The sequence below is a fragment of the Ostrinia nubilalis genome, chromosome 21 (genome assembly GCF_963855985.1).
Source record: "Ostrinia nubilalis chromosome 21, ilOstNubi1.1, whole genome shotgun sequence".
NCBI lineage: Eukaryota > Metazoa > Arthropoda > Insecta > Lepidoptera > Crambidae > Ostrinia > Ostrinia nubilalis.
The window spans coordinates 8,677,106-8,698,112 of NC_087108.1; the positions used below are offsets into that span (position 1 = coordinate 8,677,106).

Genomic DNA, 21,007 nt, shown 5'->3' on the forward strand with positions numbered 1-21,007 from the left:
AGGTTATTATTGCGTAATCCGTAGTCGTGTATTACGCGCACCTAGTATTTCTCGCTAAGCTTATGTGCGAACGTAGAGATTCACTCAGTCTCTGTCTGACCAAACAAATTTGAGCGCGACGAAGCAAACGCACACAAACGTAGTCAAACCATATTCATGTAAATAAGAAAAAATATGTAAATATTTTTATGAAATTGATATCTTTTAAATACGCCAACTTTTAAGTTGACAGTCCTTAGCCTGTTGAAGTATGAAGGGAGGAATTATTATTCAATTTCAAATTGCATTATTCATACTACGGTTGTATCTTTAAAAAAAAAATGTATTTTAAAGTGATATTACGTGGATTAGTCCGCACTAGTCGCGTCAAGTATGCTAAATTTAGTGTCCGACCGAATGTTCGGTTTCGGTTTCGTTTTCGGTTGAGTTTCGGTAAAAACACGAGTTTCGGTTTAGTTTCGTTTTCGGCGGTAAACTTGCCGAAACTACGACCGAAACCGAATGTGCATTCGGGAGTTTCCGCGCTGTTATCGGTCATGTTCGGCGCGTTGAATGAGTGAATGAATCCGATCAGAGCCAATGTCGTGATTCGCTCGCTTGTTTGTTTGCTGTTAGTTTTGTTTTGTTTTGGTGGCGAGTTTTCGAGTGATTTATTTTGAATTTGGTAAGTTTTATTCAGTAGTAGAAAACATCAAAAAAAAATTCAATATGACTGATAAAAGTATAATCAAGTTTAATGTAACCCATAATTTTTTTTTTGTTCGCAAATGCTATACGTAAACAAACATTAGTTAGGTAGTTAGTAATGACTATAGTGCATTTCATGGTGATAATATTATGGATTCAGAGTTTCAAAGTTCATTTTAGTATTTATCACCAAGGTATCCAAGTGGCAAGTACAGTAGATACTAACTTACGTACTGCCAATTTTGTTTTGAGAAATTATTAAGGTAAAAGATCCGACTATGGGACGGGTTATGTAGATGTCCTGAATATTGCGAGTAATTAAAAAAAATCTAGACTATAAATCCTTCTTTTTCTTTTTTAATACATAATTTGATACCTTTTAGAGTAAAAAAGTGCTTTATAAGTTCAATTCTCTTTAAATAATGCAATTTAAAGAGAAAACAATAAAGACTGGCTGATTATAATAACGTTTTCTTTATTTTTCCCTTAAAACATGAGCCTTGTAAGGAAGTTTCGGTTTCGGTTTCGGTTTCGGCCGAAATAGACACCGTTGCCGAAATTCGTTTTCGGTTTCGGTTTCGGTCGTAAAACTAGTTTCGGTCGGACACTAGCTAAATTACTACGTACTAGGTGGAATAGGTATTTGGATCGAGTATTAATAAATACTAGGAATAGGTGCACCTAGTATCAAATTTACCTAGTATAACCCATCTCTAGTGACGTGTAACACAATGCCGTGCTACTCAAGTTCAGATAGATCTTTTTGCTAAGTATAGGATATTCAACTTGATGATCAGCTCGCCAATTTAGCTGTATCTCGTTAATGGTTATCCACTCACCTTGTAATCATGGTTGAGCCCCATGGTAGTGCAAGTGGAGCATTCCCAAGAGTTGGGCAGGTCCTCATTGATTTGCCCGCCAGGCGGCACGCAAGCCGGGTGCACGATGCTATAGCACACAGAACATTCACGCAGCGAAGACGGCCCGTTGCGTCCTAAAGAACGAATATAAACACCATTTATTTCATAGAACTACTCATATGTACAGACGACAGCTCAACAGAAACCTTTTACAGCAAAAGAGATAATAAAACTACATAAAGTATTGTCGTCCGTTTAAAGAACTAATAAAAAGCAAAACAAATTCTACAAATGATCCCAACACTAAAATGAAAGTAAGAAAATCAGAAGGAACATAAAGCAACGTGCAATTATCACAATATCTACACACTAAAAAGGAACAGTAAGACATCTTCATACTAACTCCTCAATATTACATCCACTACATAAATTCCCATAACTTTCGAACATCTTTGTAGAAATAAAAAACCTGACGTTATGGAATGTGGTTAAACATAAAAGTTAAGCAAACTAGCTATGTAATTACATAAGTCTAGCTTAAACTTAAAAGTTTAAAACTTATGCTTTTAATGTATGTAGAAAAAAAAATCGTGATTTTTTATTGTGCTGGAGTTTATTATTAACTGTGTCTACTGAATGAACGTCGACGTTGGACTGTACGGCTAAAGTCCGGTTGCCGAGCAGATGGAATTTCGTACAATGACCCCAAGCTACCCATCCTTATCGCTCGTGCGTAATTTTATTGCCGTCGCGCTCGCACACTCACTGTTTTCGCTTTGTCTCGCGCGGTCGGAGCGCGGTGGAAGGTCTAGTGTGGACGCAGCTTTTTACCCAGCTATTAATGTATGAAGATGTCCCACTATCCCCTTCTACATGTATCTACACGTAAGTATCGTGCAGTGTGGAGAGGTAGTTACCCGAGTTACCCTTAGCCTGCGGCGCGACCGGCGTCTGCATCCATCCGTCGAGGTGGCACACGGCACACGACGCTGTGACTGGGAGCATTGGCTGTGTGAAGAGAAAACATAGTTTTAGAATTAATACTGTTTTAAACTGCAAAACGCAACAGTTTGCATAATACTAGCTGACGCGTAAAATAGTAAGACACGGGTCTTAACGCGACGTTTATTAATGAGGTACATTATGTACTCACGGCTTGACGCGTGTTGCCATTTGGTTTCATCCAGTCACATTTATAGACGGGTTGTGACAGTCATTCATTCGAAGGTTTATTCGGCAAAATTGATATTGACGATTGACGGCTGATTCTTCAATCATCGAATAACTTTTAGCTGAAGAATAACAGGCTATTGGACTATTATTATAGCTATTTGGACTATTGACAGTTTCTGTATGGGAAATATGTCAAAATGACAATTATATTCTTGAAATAAGATATTATCTGACGGTTGAAAAATCAGTTCATACATAAATGGCACTACTACTCATCAAAGCCCACTTTAGTGAACTCCGTCAGTTCACCTACAATGCGTTGTCTTTTTCAATAGCCTAGCCTCTCTCTCGACAGGAAGGAAAGGTTGCCAATTTTTGCGAAGCGGTTAGCTTGTACCGAGCGGCAGTCCTCAGCCATATGCCTCCTTGGTGTCGTATAATGATTCCAAAAACTAGAATAAGATTAGGTTATGTACCTGCAAGCATTGGCGCATGACGCAGGTCTGCTTGGCGCGGCCGAGCCCGCCGAACTTGACCATGTCGTGGCAGAACACGCACTCGCCGCAGTCGGTACGCTGGCAAGCCTCGCACTTCTTGCATCTGGAATACAAAAATATAAGCTCGAGTGAACTTCCCAAGACACGCCAAACAATATTACTCTACTGATTTGATTTGTTTAGACATATGAGTTTTTCAAATCCCCATTATTAGCTTTTCTATTAGTTCTTTTAGCTTTTATAGCTATCGCCCAGATCACTTCTTTGAGCATTTTTATATTGGGCTAACTCTGCAGCTGGACTAATGGACATAATTAATTAACTGTAAGATATAACAGGACGTGATTTGCTGTTGGTGTACCAAATAAATCAAATTATGTCTACTTCAGATACTTTTTACACCACAAAAAGACATGAAGGATAACAGGCATATCTCACCTGGTGCGCCGGCGCCTGGGCGCGTTGCTGGCATGGTCGGGACGCGGGCGGGCGCCGCCGCGGGTGGAGCCGCCTCGGCCGCCGCGCCCGCTAGACTGACGACGCTCGCCCGACACCACTTCGTCGGGACCTGGACATAAATGTTATGATTAGGCAGAATTCTATGCTCCTACCAGGCAGAATTCTATGAGGGCTATGCTTGGTGTTTCTTTGCGAGATCGAATCAGAAATGAGGAGATCCGTAAACGAACCAAAGTCGCTGACATAGCCCGACGGATTAGCAAGCTGAAGTGGCAATGGGCAGGGCACATAGTACGCAGAACTGACGGCCGATGGGGCAGCAAGGTTCTGGAGTGGAGGCCGCGTACCGGAAAACGCAGCGTGGGACGTCCACCTACATAGTGGACCGACGACATCGTAAAGGTAGCAGGGAAGCGCTGGACGCAGGCCGCTACCAATCGATCAACATGGAAAGCATTGGGGGAGGCCTATGTTCAGCAGTGGACGTCCTATGGCTGAAATGATGATGATGATGATGAGGCAGAATTCGACACAATAATAATGTAAGGATTGAGTGCCAAAATACTACCGGCCAATGAATCGGTTGAACCATAAAAACTTTAAAGACTGCTTGTAAAAAATCACAGTGACGTAAATGAAATGAGTAAAGGTAGCCTTTCGAACTAAGCATCACAGACGCAGCGTCTTTGGTCTGAAAGGTAGCCTTTGGAAGCGAGTTAGTGACGCGGCGTTGGTGGCACAAGACCAAAGCTAAAGACGCTGCGTCTGTGACGCTTAGTTCGAAAGGCTACCTTATGTGAAAACAACGTAACGTAACGCTTTATTGCCTGTCGGTCGATGTACCCAGCTTCTGGCTAAAGGGATTGCGGGACGGGGATTCTTCTAGCCCAGTGGGGACAATCAGGATGTTTAAGCTAAGTCCCTCTCGCTTAGATAGGTACTTAAAGACGAAATTTAAGAGGGATGTTTAAGTTTTCAAGGTTAGTCAGCTATTCTCCCTGCCTCCAGTTGTTATAGCTACAAATGGTTCATACCTTTGAGCACCGGCACGCCAGTAATAGCCAAGTTCTGCTTATCGTGACGGTGTTGCTCCACCAGAGTGCGGACGTCCCGCACCAGCGCTATCGGGTCAGACAACAGCTCCGGGACAGACTTGCGCGCTGCGGGCAGCTGGTGTAGATACATCACTATGGCCTGAAATTGAGATATAATTGGTAAAGTATTCGTCAAATGAAACGTTTTTATAAAAGCAATGACCATTCGCAGTATCGAACAATTTTATACTGTGTTATGCGACCGATCAATTCTGTCCAAAAGTAGAAATCATTTGGCTGGAACGAACGAACGAATCAATCTATTGTATAATAATTGAGTGTTTAAAAAGGGCACATTTTGTGGGGTTATTCCGTATTCGACCCACGACAACTCAACCCACTCATTATTTTTTCCTTACTCAACCCAATTTTGTTCCTTACTCTACCCACAACAAATTTTTAATTTTATGTTCCTTATTCACCCCAAAAACATTCCTAGCTCAACCCATTTTAAAACCACTTAAAAATATAAGATTTTTATGTACGGTCAGAATAAAAATATATTTTTTAGAAATTTAAGCTCAGTTAACTTTTGTGTTAAGATCGTTACTATTAAATAAGACTGCATGAATTCTGATACAATAATACAGTGTGAGTCACGTTAATGTGTACATATGAAAATAGATGAAACTAGACCTATTTTTATCGACAAAAAAGAGGTCAAAAAATTTTTGAGATTCTCATATTCATCTATCATTTTTTCATGTAGGTGATGTTTTTTATTTTTTTTATTTAATTATAAATCAAAGTACATAATAGTACGTATTTCTCATTATTAAATTTCTGAAAAAAACAGTAAACGTTGTTTTGCTATCCATACTTATTTTTGGTATATTTACTTTGGGTTGAGTAAGGAATGCATTTGGGTAGAATAACGAAATTATGTAATGGGTTGAGCTAGGAATACTAATTTGGGATGAGTGAAGAAATGGGTTGAGTTGTCATGGGTCGAATACGGAATAACCCATTTTGTGCATTGTATGTAAATAATACGTATGAGTGAACGTGTATTCCCAAAAAATGATAGACTACGCTAAAACTCGTGAGGGTGCCAAAGCATAATAATAGTGACTCGTTACGTCACTATCTAGCAAAAAGTGTAGCATGGCGTGACGTCACGCGCAACTTCAAAGTAAGGGATGTACCTTCAAGCCATGTAGCTCGTGCTGCGTGAGATGCACGTGTTCTCGTGTGGCGGGCGCGGGCGCGCCGGGCTGCGTCTCGGGCGCGAGGTGCGAGCGGCCCAGCAGCGCGCTCACGTAGCGGTCCAGGACATACCACAGCATTTCCGTGAAGAACGGGTAGCGGAACTTTTGAGGGACCTGTAATACACACATTCAAGTCTTAGTAGTGCAATTCCATGCACCAATAGGTGCACACGATGAGTACCCGGCGCGAGCACCCGCTCTGTGTACCTGTGCAATTTTATCGTAGGCCCTTAATCGTAGCCCTTGCTCGCCTTCGTGAGTTGCAAGAACTATGTTATTTGTTGTTGTATTGGTTGTAATTTTTAAGTATTGCATGAGTAGAAATAGTGTAGTAATTAGCAGGAAACACAATGAATACTTAGGCTGGGTGGCGCCATCTTGTTGTAACTTTAACAATCTTCAAAAATCTGTCAAACTCCATACAAAAAACACCAGTTACTGCTATGGTAACGGTTGAAGTATGCTGGTGCAACTGAGCCTTAGAAATAAGGACGAGAACTATTGCCGTAATGCAGTTTGGCAAGTGTATCTTTATGTATTGATGTGTGTCCTTTTGTGAACAATAAAAATAAAAATAGGAAAATACTGTTTTTGCTACGTGCATTCCTGTCTCGTCGAGAAATTGCCGGATTAATCGCAAAATTGCGCGAGATGAGAGTTTTGCTATTCGATGTTGGTTATGTCCTAAAATCCTATATCACATTGCAAGACAGTGACGGCAACAAATTGATAGCAGATGTGATACCCTTCATAAAACTGTGAAATTGTTTGTGGCGTGAACTTTGTCGCTACCATAGTGTTCTAATGAGACAAGGTCCTTAGATATTTACATTCTGATCCATAAGAGTAACAAACCTTGGTCACGTCTTCAACCTGCGCGATCTTGAGCTGCTTCTCGATGCCGAACTGGTGCAGGAAGTTGCCGCCGAAGACCAGCGAGTCGCTGGGAGTATACACGGCGTGGATCCAGCCAGTCGGGATGAAGAATGTGTGGCCCGCTTGCAACTGCACAACAATAGTCCAATATCAACATGTTGTTGGCTTAAACTACACAACCTAGAAATAAATCTTAATAAAACAAAAATAATGCAATTCCGACCATATACAATAGCTCCCCTAAACATAAATATAATACTGGACAAAACACAATTAGAAACAGTAGATACTTTTAAATTGCTAGGACTACACATAGATACAAACATCAATTGGAAAACACATATCGATCAAATAAAAACTAAATTATCAAAGTTCACATACGCCCTTTTCGAAATCAAACACAGCACCAACACAGAAACAGCATTAACGACATACTACGCGTACGCATATTCCTGGCTGAAATATGGCATAATGCTATGGGGCAACAGCGTAAATGCCAATGACTTGTTTCTACTACAGAAAAAATGTGTAAGAATTATAGCCCAAATAGATAATACACAAAGCTGTAAACCATATTTCAAAAAATACAAATTAATGACTCTAACATCAATATACATACACGATTTATGTTCATTTGTTTATAAAAACATAAATTCATACCAAAAAATGCAAGACACCCATAACGTAAACACTCGTCATAAAGAAAAACTATGCCTACCATACTCGAGAATTAAAATGCTGAATAGCAGCCCATACTATATGGCCATCAAGCTATACAATAAATTACCACTGGAAATAAAAAACGAACAAAAGTACACAATTTTTAACAACAAGCTAAAACAATTCTTAATAAATAACTGCTACTACAAACTAGACGAATATTTAAATAACAAACCCTATAAAACAACATATAAATAATACAACAAACTAACTTTTTATACTTTTTAATTTTTTATTAAAATACCTCATTATGGCGCTCTGAGTATTTAGCAAATATATTATATATAACATAATATATTATATTCAATAGAATATTTGATTTAATATTAATGTAACACTCATACTTACTTACTTATTTATAAAAATAAATAATGTAGCCCTCCCATCAAACCTTTGCAATGCCTTAACTAGGTAACTAAGTAATAAGCACTCATGTATTAATGATAAGACCTTTAATGTACACTTAGTAGGCAAATAAACAATTTGAATTTGAATTTTGAATTTGAATATCCATTTTCATCTAATTTCACTTCGAGGGTTTCCTTTTAATTAAGCTCATCAGTTGGCGCCACTGGCGAGTGATAGGACCTTACTCGTGTACCTTACTCTGTAGTGGCGCCAACCTGGTAATTGCAAACGCGATAATCCTCCTGCTGCTTCAGCACTTCCCAGTTATCGCCAGTTATAGCTATAAGCAAGTGTCAGAACTTCACTCGCCAGTGGCGCCATTTGGCGATTCACAACACCAATTTAGTTTCATTTCATCGATTCGTGGTATTAAGTTAAATGTCAGTTAACTTTTAAACGCATATTTTGAGTTTTTTTTTTTTTGGAAATTAACAAAATATCATAACAGAAAATAATGAATTAGTTAATATGGATCTGTACTCACGTGAACTCTAATACATTTCTCCACAGTGTCTCCGAAGAAGACATCTGACTGTTTGCCAGAAAGCACCCACTTCTCGTAGAGCTGCAGATTCTTCTCAGTAGGCGGTATGAGCCAGAACACCTTTGCACCTGTAAAAAAATAATATTATTAATGTTGAATTATGAATGAAATCTGTTGTTTGTCAATAGGTGATAATAGTGTAACGTTTCTGAAACTTCAAGTGGCAAAAATCTGGACTATTAGATCTCTACCCAGTATTGAACCCCCAAGAAAAACGCAAACGTGGTCGCCTCCTACCAAACTTGGCGATGCACAGTAGCAAAAGAGGCGAAGAAAATCTGCAAGACTTGGAGCGAGATCGAATGCGATGGAGGACTTCTGTGGACGCCCTCTGACCCATCTACGAGTCATAAGACCATAAGTCAAGTCAGTTTTGATAGTAACTACTGTCAATGTCATATCTGGGACACTTCAAAGTTGTACAACTGTACCGACCATGCCAAACGTCAGATGTTTAGTCATTTTATTAGGATAAATTTTTTTGGATAAAGTAAATATAAATAAATATCAATTCTAGTTATTCCTCAGTATAATTATCTTACTGACCTACTGTGCTACTGTCCTGCAGTGATGCACATAGATGCTATTAACCTACTTCTCTATTTTTAAAAGTCAAGATAACAATTACTTGATTTTAGCTTCCAAAACAAAAGTATACCTACTTAATTTAAAGTAGACATTAGAGTTAGACTATACAATTATGTTGCAAAATATCCGCTATCACGGCTACATAAGATGCCAGTGTTTACCTGGATATGCCGTCATCTGTACGTGCAATCAAAGTAATTTGATTTTAATTTTTTCTCATCACGTCCATCATGAGGATATTTAGGGCAATGGTGATCATGAAGTATTTAAAAAAAACTAGATTTAGAACTTTAAGCCTGTAACGGGCATAACAAGTCATTTCTCATTATTTTTGGACCTCAAGACAAGGAAATAAAGTCCAATTTTTTTTATACCAGTGTTAATGCTAAGGTTGTACCGACATACGCTTCAGTTCATATGGTAACTAGTATATTCCCACTGCCTTATATAGGGTTAAACCCTGTCTGTCTAAAACTAAACTCCGTCTGTATGTCATGGGACATAGTTCTAAATCAGCTAAAAATACTCTTTAATAGTACAAATTACCTCTCAAAATGTGATACCACACAGAAGTGCCTCCGAAGTCGATGTGGAAGTCGGTGTAGCAGCCCTTGACCGACATCAGGCAGTATTTCTGCACTTTGGGGTACATCATGTCGTCGAGTGCGTTGGTCGACTCCGTCTGTAGAAAATAAGGTAAATTAGTCCACTAATTATGTAAAGAAAACATTGTGTCGAAATACATTTAATGAAAGAAAAAGATGTGTTAATATTGGGCTCTTTGCAATTCAAATATATTTATTTTTTGTTAATTTTCCCAGTCAAAAAAGTGTAAATAAAAAGCCTGACTGCAAAAAAATACGACTTCTTTATAACTTTAAAAAATGTCTTCATGGATATTATAGATAGAATAAAGTTTTTAAATGTCTGCAAATAAAGTGTTAAGAAACTAGTCATAAAAATGGAGTCGCAAAAATGTTCAGCAATAAAATGTACAGCTGTCTAACTAATATTCATTAAATATAACTTTTATTAAACGCATTGTATAGGTACGCGATGCGCTAATTAATACGAACTATTATTTTTGTACCAATTGAGCAACTGTGATATTACAATTTTATGCAACTGCCTATACAGTGTGAGTCACGTTAAAGTGTACATATGAAAATAGATGAAACTAGACCTATTTTTATCGACAAAAAAGAGGTCAAATTTTTTTTGAGATTTTTTTTTAATTTTTTATCGATTTTTTTTTCTTCCAATTACTTATTGTAAAGGAAAACGTAATAACTTTTAACCTAAGCGGTATATCCTGATAAAGTAAAAACAGTAATAATGCTAAATAACAGGCAATACTGAAAAAATACATAAACTACCCAGAAAATGCCAACAAATAATAAAAAATGAGACTTTTTGAAAAAAATCTGCTTAAAAATTCGTATTTTTTTGGTTATTTGATAAATTTCTCAAAAAAATGTCCCTATAACAGGTGGTTTTTATTACTTTGTATTATTCTCTATCGTATTATCTTTGTAAAACCAAAAATCGCATGTCTCAATCCCTATCACAACATTTGCTATGATCGTTTGAACAAAGGCCTGCCACAACATTATTCTCCGCTACAGGTAGAGACAATTTTAATTTTAACTAAAATGCTTATTTTACTTCGAAATCTTTTGTTTTTATTTGAAATCTAACTTGCCTTTATCAAAATTACAAATTTAGAGCCATTTTCAGTTTCGTTGTTAACGAAGCGTTGAATGGCGCGCCCGGAGAGGCATAGTTCAAACAATAATTGCAAACGTTGTGATAGGGATAGAGACATGCGATTTTTGGTTTTACGAAGGTAATACGACAGAGAATAATACAAAGTAATAAAAACCACCGGTTATAGGGGCATTTTTTGGAGAAATTTATCTTATTTGATAAATTAACAAAAAAACACGAATTTTTAAGCAGATTTTTTTCAAAAAGTATCATTTTTTATTATTTGTTGGCCTTTTTTGTGTATTTTATGTATTTTTTTAGTATTGCCTGTTATTTAGCATTATTATAGCCTGACCAGGAACATAAAAACGCGCGTCAATTGCATTTGATAGTGCAACACTGGGTACAGTCGTACCTGTATTAAATTAATAGGCTAACTTTATGTATCAGGATTCAGGATTATAGGCTAATTTGATATTTTCATAAATTAACAAAAAAATATTATATTATAGGTAAACTGGTTTAAATAAATTAAATGAAACCATCAATCGAGCAAGTAGGATTTTATTATTATTCATCAATAATCAAATTCTGAACTTGAATATTCAACTACAATGTCTGCTCATGAACGCTTCAAACTCGGTACTCATTTCCAAATTCCATAAAATTCAATACTTACAAAGTGACAAAAAACTTTAAAATAGGTAGTTGAAACAAACCACAGCTAATTTTCATAGTTGACTGTATTATACGATAAACATGTCAGTCAATTTGACAACCTTTGTCGGAAACATTATTCAATGAAAATATTGTCCGAACCCTTAGTATTTCTCTTCGACAAATACTTTAACACATTGTGAACCACTTTTCTTTCACGAATATAAAAAGATTTTAGCAATTTAATTCACAAAATCAATTGCGCACATTTAAAATAAAGTTTGTTTACACTTTGACAGCAATAGACTGACATGCAAGGTGACATGTCAATGAAGTTTTCAGTTACTGTTGCCATTAAAAGAAATTAGTACCATTAATTTTCCGCAACATGGCGAGGGTTTTTATGTTCCTGGTCAGGCTATACTGTTTTTATTTTATCAGGATATACCGCTTAGTTTAAAAGTTATTACGTTTTCTTTACAATAAGTAATTGGAAGAAAAAAAATTCGATAAAAATTTAAAAAAAAATCTCAAAAAATTTTTGACCTCTTTTTTGTCGATAAAAATAGGTCTAGTTTCATCTATTTTCATATGTACACTTTAACGTGACTCACACTGTATAAAACATGTTGTATAAGTGTATAATTATTGCACATTATCGAAATTATATCGATAGATCACAACATAATCGATAAGGTTTTCAGGGATAGAATTGTGTTCTTTTTAAGAAGTCGTGTATTAGAATCATTACTTTTGATGACAGAAGCTAGCTTACGCTTTACCTATCTGCTGGTCTTTAAGGTGTCTCGGCCAAACGGTGTCCACCTAGTCGATGTAAACCAGTTACTAATAAATTAACCAACCTGCTGGTAAGGTGTCTCAGCCAAACGGTGTCCACCCAGTCAATGAGGCACACTATGCGTGGCGTTTGGACGTAGTTCTCAAGGCAAGAGTGCGATTTGCCAGAGTCAAATGCCCAATGTTATACCAACCTGCTGGTCCTTAAGGTGTCTCGGCCAAACAGTGTCCACCCAGTCGATGAGGCGCACTATGCGTGGCGCTTGGACGTAGTTCTCGAGGCGGGTGTGAGAAAACTCCAGCGAGATGACATTGAGTAGACGCTCCTTGTTCGGGTCGTCGTAGTAACGTTGCCAGTCCTGAACAAGTAACGACGTAGCGATTTAGCACAACCTTTTTGGATAAATATACGGTAGGGATCACAAGATTGTTTAAGAATATGATCTGCATGTTTAATATTTGTTTTTGAGAATCGTTTTCAATACATATTTAATTTTCTTCAATTTAAGTGTCTCAATTCTCAAAGTATGTAAATTCTGGTTAACTTTGAGACCTTTAGCTATTTGGGATATTGAATCGTGTACCTAATCTATCACAATAATATTAATACAAGTGTCAAAAGTACTCAACACCTTTTTTATTTTTATTGTTAACTGTATTAGTACAAGAACTCTACATAACAAAGCACGGTCGAAGATTAGGGCCACTCAAAACATTCGGGCGTCATTATTTACAAAAATATGTCCAAATTAAATTAACCCTAATAATTACATGAAGGGGCTTTAAGTACTCAAGGACAACCAGAATGTTCAAGTGGTCACGTCCGAATCACAAACAAGGTGGCTTGTGACTAGGGCATGCAATTCGGATATCCGGATATCCATATTATTCGGATATTCGCCACATTTATTATTCGAATAGCATCTTTAGAATTATTCGGTCTTTTCGAACAATACGAATACGCCTTTCCTATTCAAAACTTGTAAAAATATCTGACCGCAAACTACTTAATAAAACTTAAAACTATTAAAACTGCAGGCAAGAAGTTAGCGGTAAGGTTAGATGAATGGACAAGTGCGCGCAATCGCAGATATCCATTCAAGTGCCAACCAATATTCGCGAAAAAGGTTAAAGTGCCAGGCATATGGTGGTAGTGTTATGGTGTAGTTATCTCCTGTTGTAATGAGATTTTTTGTTTGTAGTAAATCAGCAGGAGTCCAGTGACTCAGTTGCCCTCAGTGGTCATGGTCTCTCAACTATCCTGGAATCCACTGAGGAGACTCCTGACACTCTTTGCAGTCTGCTAAAAAGGAAGCCTTCAATGGTCATGAGTTGTTGGACTGATGAGTTTTTATGATTTGAAAGTATATCCTTGTAGCGGAGTGTGTGGCTCTTTATTTCCTCTCTGACTATGGGGGCAATGACAAGTCCTGATAGATGAGCCTGTTGCTGATATACCACGGGATTTGGTAAATCAAACGTATGGCTTTTATCTGGAAGCGCTCGATTATGTCGAGATTGGAATTGGCAGCTGTTCCCCACAGCTGTATCCCGTAGGTCCAGATAGGTTTGAGGATAGTTTTGTAGACCATCATTTTGCTACTGGTGTTCAGCTGTGGCTGGACTCCGCAGCCACATCATGTTTCTTAGTTTGGCATCAAGGTGTTTCTTCTTTGTCCATATATGCTTTCTCCAGGTTAGACTGCGGTCCAAGTGCAAGCCCAGATACCTAACGTCCTCAGCGGCTCAGCCTGAGGTATTTGGATACCATTAAGTTTAACCGGTGAGCAGGAGTTTCTTCTGAGAGTGAAGGTTACATGAACATGAACAGATTTTTCTCCGTTCGCTTTAATCCGCCATGAATGGTACCATTTCTCCATTTCCGTCAGGCTTTCCTGGAGATAGAGTGAGGCCGTGACTGGATCGTCGTGTGCCCACGTCGTCGTGTGTAACGTGTCGCCATTGTTACATTGTCGTCAGCAAAAATTCCTGTGAATATATTTGCAGTTGTTGGCAGGTCTGCGGTAAACAATAGGTATAGCACGGGCCCCAAGACACTACTCTGGGGTATACCGGACGTTATGTTGCATAGGGCAGAACAAGAGTCTCCAGATTTCACTTCAAAGCATCTGTCTTTCAAATACGACCTAAGTATGTCGTAGAACGGACATGGGAGGTTCTGTTTCAGTTTGTACAAGAGCCCTTTATGCCAGACCTTGTCGAAGGCTTGACTTATGACCAAGAACGCAGCTGAGCAGTATCGTTTCTTTTCTAGTGCTTCTAAGATGATGTTTATGGTTCTGTGGACCTGTTCAGTTGTGGAGTGTCTTTCCCGGAAACCAAATTGGTGTTCAGGTATCAGTTCACCGATGTGGGGCTTCATTCGTTTGAACCGTATTTTTTCGAAAACTTCTATAGCAGCGTTTTTTTTTTTCAAGTAGTTATTGAAGTTAGATGATTGTATTTAGCAAATTGATCCTTATTAAAATGATTATAGACAAAAAAGTGTTTTTTTTTTATTTACATTATATTGAAAATAGCAGTATTCGAAAAAATCGTTTTATTCGAAGTATTCGAATACCATAAATTTTAGTATTCGAAATATTCGAATACCAATATCGAACGAATAATGCATGCCCTACTTGTGACTCAATGAAACACTCAAAGTATGACGGCGCTAAAACTGTACATACACCGCAATTCAACAAAGAGTTTACTCTAAAAAGTTTCCACTTCTTTTTCCGAGTAGTTCGAGAGTTCATTCCAAAAAGTTCCAACTTCTTTTGCGGCTGGCAAGCAAACTTTCTACCCACCTTCATTGTCATCTCGATGTTTTTCTGCGTGTTGACATCCATGACGTCGAGCAAGCGGCGGGAGCCCACGCACATGCGCACATCGTTCACGGTAAAGTTGCTGGTCGGCACTCTGCAAAGGCGGGAAAAGATCGTAAGAACGATTTCGTTCAACGTCTACTTATGGTAGAGCAAAAAGATTAAAAGAAAAAGATATTTTAGAAAGATATTTTTATTTACTGACACGTGAAAACTATAATTTAAAGGCAAAACTAATATTCAATTTGACGATTTGTAAGTACTGGGAAAAGATCGTAAGGCCTCAGCCTCGAACTTAGCGGGCAGCGGCGCGGGAGCGGCGGCGGGGCGGGAGCGGCAGGATCTTATGCGTAAAATCAAATAGACCGGTTCTCGAAAACAGCGGCGCACGGTGGTCCCGATTTAATAAAACATGGACATTGATGCTAGAAGCACGAAATTTTTTTTGATGGTTACTGCTATGATAACTAATAAGGCAAAAAAATATTACAATCCTACGACGTCTATTTCGTAGTAAAAAAAAATATATAGATATTTTTTGTATGGAAGAAATTACGTTTCTGTAAATTTTTCGAAATTCTTTAACGATGTCAAGATGCCGATCACACATGTTATAAAACAAGTGATTCTGAGTATTTCATGCGAAGATACTTGTCACTTATCTCTGCGTACTTTTGAGTTATCGAGGGTTGAAAAATCGATTTTTTTATATTAAATATTTCCACGAAAAATTGCCAGAATTACAATATGGTGTATAAGGGACACTTTTGATGACACATAACAACGACTCGCACTCGCGCGCGCTCGTATGCATCAACTTTTACTAAAATAAAAAATAAAAATTAAGGGAAATACTTAATACAACGTTGTATGTATAGGTCCGCTGGCCGTCAAAAAGTAGCTTATACGAGAGGTTGCCCAATTTACAATATGTCCATCATTGATAACTCACACAAATATCGTCTCTCTCTGAAGGATAACAAGTTTTTTTTGTTTCCAGAAGCTCTTGATAGGATAGAAGCCCATAAATACTCTCTGAAGCGAGAATGAATCTCAAATTGCGATATTGCCATTTTGACAAATTACACGATGTAACTAGCGCTAACGTTTATCTTCAGGTAGACACAGTTTTAAGTTAAAAGATTGTCTACTATTTCACACTGTTCTTCGTTTTGGAACAGTTCTTTGATTATAAGTAGTCGCTAATTTCGTTTTGTTAGACTCTTTCAGTTTAGCACATAAAGCGTAAACTAATTCCTCCTCAGAATGATCTAAAAGTGTTAGAGAGCGCCTCTTCTTCTGCAGAAGAAGAATTTTGCATAAATCTTCAAAAGGTTTTTTATTTATACTAAAAGTCGATGGTTGCACATCTACTTCCGCAGTCTCATCAACTGGAGCGTCTTCCTCGGTGTTAACGTTGTCTATGCGTTGTGTTAACTCGGTAAAAAATATTTTTTAAATCTATATTTTTACATTTCGGCCAGACCATTTCAGACTAAAATGACGAACGTATTGGCATTGAATTGTCTTCCGAAGATTTGAGTAATTATCAAATCATTAAGTCGTAATTTTACAAGAAATATATCAAAGAAGATAAATGGTCTGCTTCCAGCAGAGCCCAAAAGACATTTTTGCACCAGAATTTGCATTGGCTAGACTCTGAAATTGTCTGGCCGAATTGTAAAAATATAGATTTAAACAATGTTTTTTTACCGAGTTAAAACAACGCATAGACAACGTTAATACTGAGGAAGACGCTCCAGTTGATGAGACTGCGGAAGTAGATGTGCAACCATCGACTTTTAGTATAAATAAAAAACCTTTTGAAGATTTATGCAAAATTCTTCTTCTGCAGAAGAAGAGGCGCTCTCTAACACTTTTAGATCATTCTGAGGAGGAATTAATTTACGCTTTATGTGCTAAACTGAAAGAGTCTAACAAAACGAAATTAGCGACTACCTATAATCAAAGAACTGTTCCAAAACGAAGAACAGTGTGAAATAGTAGACAATCTTTTAACTTAAAACTGTGTCTACCTGAAAATAAACGTTAGCGCTAGTTACATCATGTAATTTGTCAAAATGGCAATATCGCAATTTGAGATTCATTCTCGCTTCAGAGAGTATTTATGGGCTTCCATCCTATCAAGAGCTTCTGGAAACAAAAAAAACTTGTTATCCTTCAGAGAGAGACGATATTTGTGTGAGTTATCAATGATGGACATATTGTAAATTGGGCAACCTCTCGTATAAGCTACTTTTTGACGGCCAGCGGACCTATACATACAACGTTGTATTAAGTATTTCCCTTAATTTTTATTTTTTATTTTAGTAAAAGTTGATGCATACGAGCGCGCGCGAGTGCGAGTCGTTGTTATGTGTCATCAAAAGTGTCCCTTATACAACATATTGTAATTCTGGCAATTTTTCGTGGAAATATTTAATATAAAAAATTCGATTTTTCAGCCCTCGATAACTCAAAAGTACGCAGAGATAAGTGACAAGTATCTTCGCATGAAATACTCAGAATCACTTGTTTTATAACATGTGTGATCGGCATCTTGACATCGTTAAAGAATTTCGAAAAATTGACAGAAACGTAATTTCTTCCATACAAAAAAATATGTATATATTTTATTTTACTACGAAATAGACGTCGTAGGATTGTAATATTTTTTTGCCTTATTAGTTATCATAGCAGTAACCATCAAAAAAATTTTTGTGCCTCTAGCATCAATGTCCATGTTTTATTAAATCGGGACCACTGTGCGGCGCGGCAGCGGCGCCGGAGCGGACAACGAGCGGGCAGCGGCGAGGGAGCGGGCAACGAGCTGGCAGCGCACTCCTTCTTTTGCCCACAATAAATCGAGCGTAAGGAATAAATTTGAATCGAAATAAAATTGTCGCCGTTGTTCAGACATTTCGTTCGCGAATAAGAACAAATATCTCGACAACACAACCCCGAACACAACACTTCGCCGCTAAAGCGCCGCGCGAGCTGCCCGCTGGTTTCGAGAACGGGTCTGCGTTGCCCGCCCCGCTCCCGCGCCGCCGCCGCCGCCGCCCCGCTGCCCGCTAAGTTCGAGGCTGAGGCCTAAGAACGATTTCGTTCAACGTCCACTTATGGTAGAGCAAAAAGATTATGAAACATGGATATTTTAGGAAGATATTTTTATTTACTGACACGTGAAGACTAAAAAGGCAAAACTAATTTTCAATTCGACGATTTGTAAGTACTTTTATTTAACGTACAACAACATAACATCAGACTACACATTTTTGTTCCAAAATAGGAACTGTTACAACCACAATGTCGTCAGTTCATGTTTAGGTTCACAAGTTGACATACCGTCGTTTGTATTTCAAAAAGGACAAATAAAAGTCTTTTCTACTCAAGCATCTATCAAGGCAGTAATTGGATGAGTTACAATTTTTAGACCACTCTTGAGTACCTAAACTAATTATAAATTCATATTGAAACGTCGTTTCAGAATAAGGGTTCTGTATTGCGTAAGCAAACGCAAAGTTTATTCAGGAAAAGGGAAATCTTAAGTTTGTTTCAAATACAGACTGGATTCTTTTACTTCAAGGAACTTTATGTAGTCCAGTTTTTCAATAATTTATTTTTAACTTTTTAACATTGTGGGTGAGTTCTTATTGTGCTGCAAATGTCAAAGGGAGATTATGATTACATACTTGTAATTAATATGAAATTACCTATATTATCGTTGAGTCTAATACATAGCAAAGGATACGAAGACTCGGGAAAAGCTTGTGACTTCGATTTTATTCGGCATCAATTAAAATTTTACATTTCCAAAACCCAGTTTTTACAGATGCTTCCACGGGCTTTTACACCAATATGTATACTGATCCAGAAAATTATGTTTCAGTACAGGGTAAGCATAACCTTTAACTAAATCAGTCTGCACGATTTATTTATCTAATGATTGTTCTTCTTCTTAGTCGGGCACTCTTGTCAGAGTGGTCGTGGTTGCGCTGACGAGGTACATGGTGGGATGATGGTAGCTTTCCTGGCGATGTACTTCCATTTCTGACGGTTAGAGGCGTCGCGAGTACACTGGACCATGGTGGACTCAGTGGCCTTTGTGATGGCATCTATCCAGTGGATTGGCGATCGACCGCGTGCTCTCTTGCCTTCCACCTGGCCCTGAACTACCAGTCTCTCCATCAAGTGCTCATTTCTAGAGACGTGACCAAAGAACTTCAGTATTCGTAGTTGCACAGTTGACGATAGTCTGTCTTTAACACGAAGCTCTTGAATGATTGTTCATACAAACGTAAATAATAATCTGATATAGCCCAAAAATCATCGACATACATTCAGCATCAGCCTATAATTTCACGAAAAGTGCCGAACAAAATCCCAAACAAACGTAACTTCATAGAAGATTGCCTGGAGCAATAGCTACTCGGAAGTCCGCAAAGTTTTTAAAGCGATGAATAAGTACGCAAAATAGCAAATTGGCGCATAAAATCCGCGCATGCGCGCTTTATCCGCTCTGAAGATAGTCGTAGAAGAAGATACCCCTACTGTGGCGGGAACGCCCGGAGGCAACTTAGATCGGGTCTGATCGGGGTTTATTCGGGATTAGGGGCTCAGTTCCCGATGCTCTCTGACAGGAAACGCCGGTTTGCGGTTATCGAAGTCTCGAAACAAACAACGAAAGCGCTGAGCGCTTTGGACGACTTTACAAACGTCTCCTTTGTTCGATGCCTCACAGAAAATGTTCGTCGCAGCATATCAATACAGCATAACATTGATTTATCTTAGCATAATTTCAGATTCTGAATATACGGTTGACACACTTGTCGATTCCAGAAATGACGCGACAAATGCAACCATTTTGAATTTGTTTACAAGACTTTCACACAAGACACTATTGCACAATATTAGGAAGATAAATCTAGATTCTGTCTAGGATAGCCTAATAGCTCTATTACGTTTAAAAGATAATGATGTGATTTTACGAGGGCTTAGTATCATATTAGTACATTTCAGGAGATTCCATACAAATCCTATTGACCTAAATAGATAACTAGACGAAACAACAGTCCTAAAAGTGTCTTCCAAACTGCTGAAATTGAAAGATGCTGAAAGACATTTCTCTGTCGTATCGGATCCCTCTATTATAACATTACTGCAGCTTACGAAACAGTTTCCTTGAAATCAGATTTCAGTTTCAGTCCACCCAGTAACCGGCAAGCGAAGCCAGCCGGTGTTTTGCTTGATGCACCTCTGCCATTGGCCGACGCATATTTAGAAGGTAGCGGACGGGCATGCGCAGAACGGTGACGCCTAGCGCTAAAACTACTGCCAGTCGACGCCAAGACACGACGGGGAAACCTCGCACGCAATCGTATGCCGACTTTGATAGGAATCGAGTTCTGATACGTGGAATGCTTCTTTGTTGATGACACTCAAAAATCTTCCATAAAAAATGTAGAGACGCGTGTAAAAGAGGTCGAATGCGTGATTTGGGAATGTCTGAGCTGATAACATGCACTTTATTTATGTCGGGTGGGGTTTGCGAAATGACTGCCTATTTCGTAATGACTACAGGCAATATGGATGCGTAGAGGCTTTATGAAGCCGGTCGGCGGGCGTATGCAATTTCTGTGGGCGGGTTGTGCAGGGATGATGGATTTGCCAATTTTGTGTTCGGAAGATACTCAATTTCCTATGATAGATAGGCGTCCATTTTCATTGCAAATTAATTTTGGTTAAGGCTGACCTGAAGTATTAACATGGATGGTTCTGTTGGAAAATAAGGTTAAACTGAAGCAAACACTTTTTGTAAAAAAGAAATTGTGCCGATCTAAGCGAGCGAACCACTTCTTGTCGCGCAATCTAAAAATAGGTAAAACATAGCTGTTTTA

The 21,007-nt window shown here is 38.2% G+C and overlaps 2 protein-coding genes across 2 annotated transcripts in view; one reads left to right on the forward strand and one right to left on the reverse strand.

The window, feature by feature from the left end:
- Positions 1 to 21,007, forward strand: part of LOC135082466 (LIM/homeobox protein Lhx5) — a 369,539-nt gene that overhangs the window by 191,258 nt on the left and 157,274 nt on the right. The gene's annotated exons all lie outside the window — the stretch shown is intronic.
- Positions 1 to 21,007, reverse strand: part of LOC135082311 (jmjC domain-containing histone demethylation protein 1) — a 40,408-nt gene that overhangs the window by 14,206 nt on the left and 5,195 nt on the right. The window contains exons 3-13 of the mRNA XM_063977103.1: positions 15,090 to 15,201; positions 12,471 to 12,635; positions 9,661 to 9,796; positions 8,467 to 8,594; positions 6,834 to 6,983; positions 5,916 to 6,092; positions 4,711 to 4,870; positions 3,656 to 3,785; positions 3,197 to 3,320; positions 2,465 to 2,555; positions 1,527 to 1,681 (exon numbers count right to left, since the gene is read on the reverse strand). Coding sequence (XP_063833173.1) covers positions 1,527 to 1,681; positions 2,465 to 2,555; positions 3,197 to 3,320; positions 3,656 to 3,785; positions 4,711 to 4,870; positions 5,916 to 6,092; positions 6,834 to 6,983; positions 8,467 to 8,594; positions 9,661 to 9,796; positions 12,471 to 12,635; positions 15,090 to 15,201 — 1,528 coding nt within the window. The remainder of the gene's footprint in view (positions 1 to 1,526; positions 1,682 to 2,464; positions 2,556 to 3,196; positions 3,321 to 3,655; positions 3,786 to 4,710; positions 4,871 to 5,915; positions 6,093 to 6,833; positions 6,984 to 8,466; positions 8,595 to 9,660; positions 9,797 to 12,470; positions 12,636 to 15,089; positions 15,202 to 21,007) is intronic.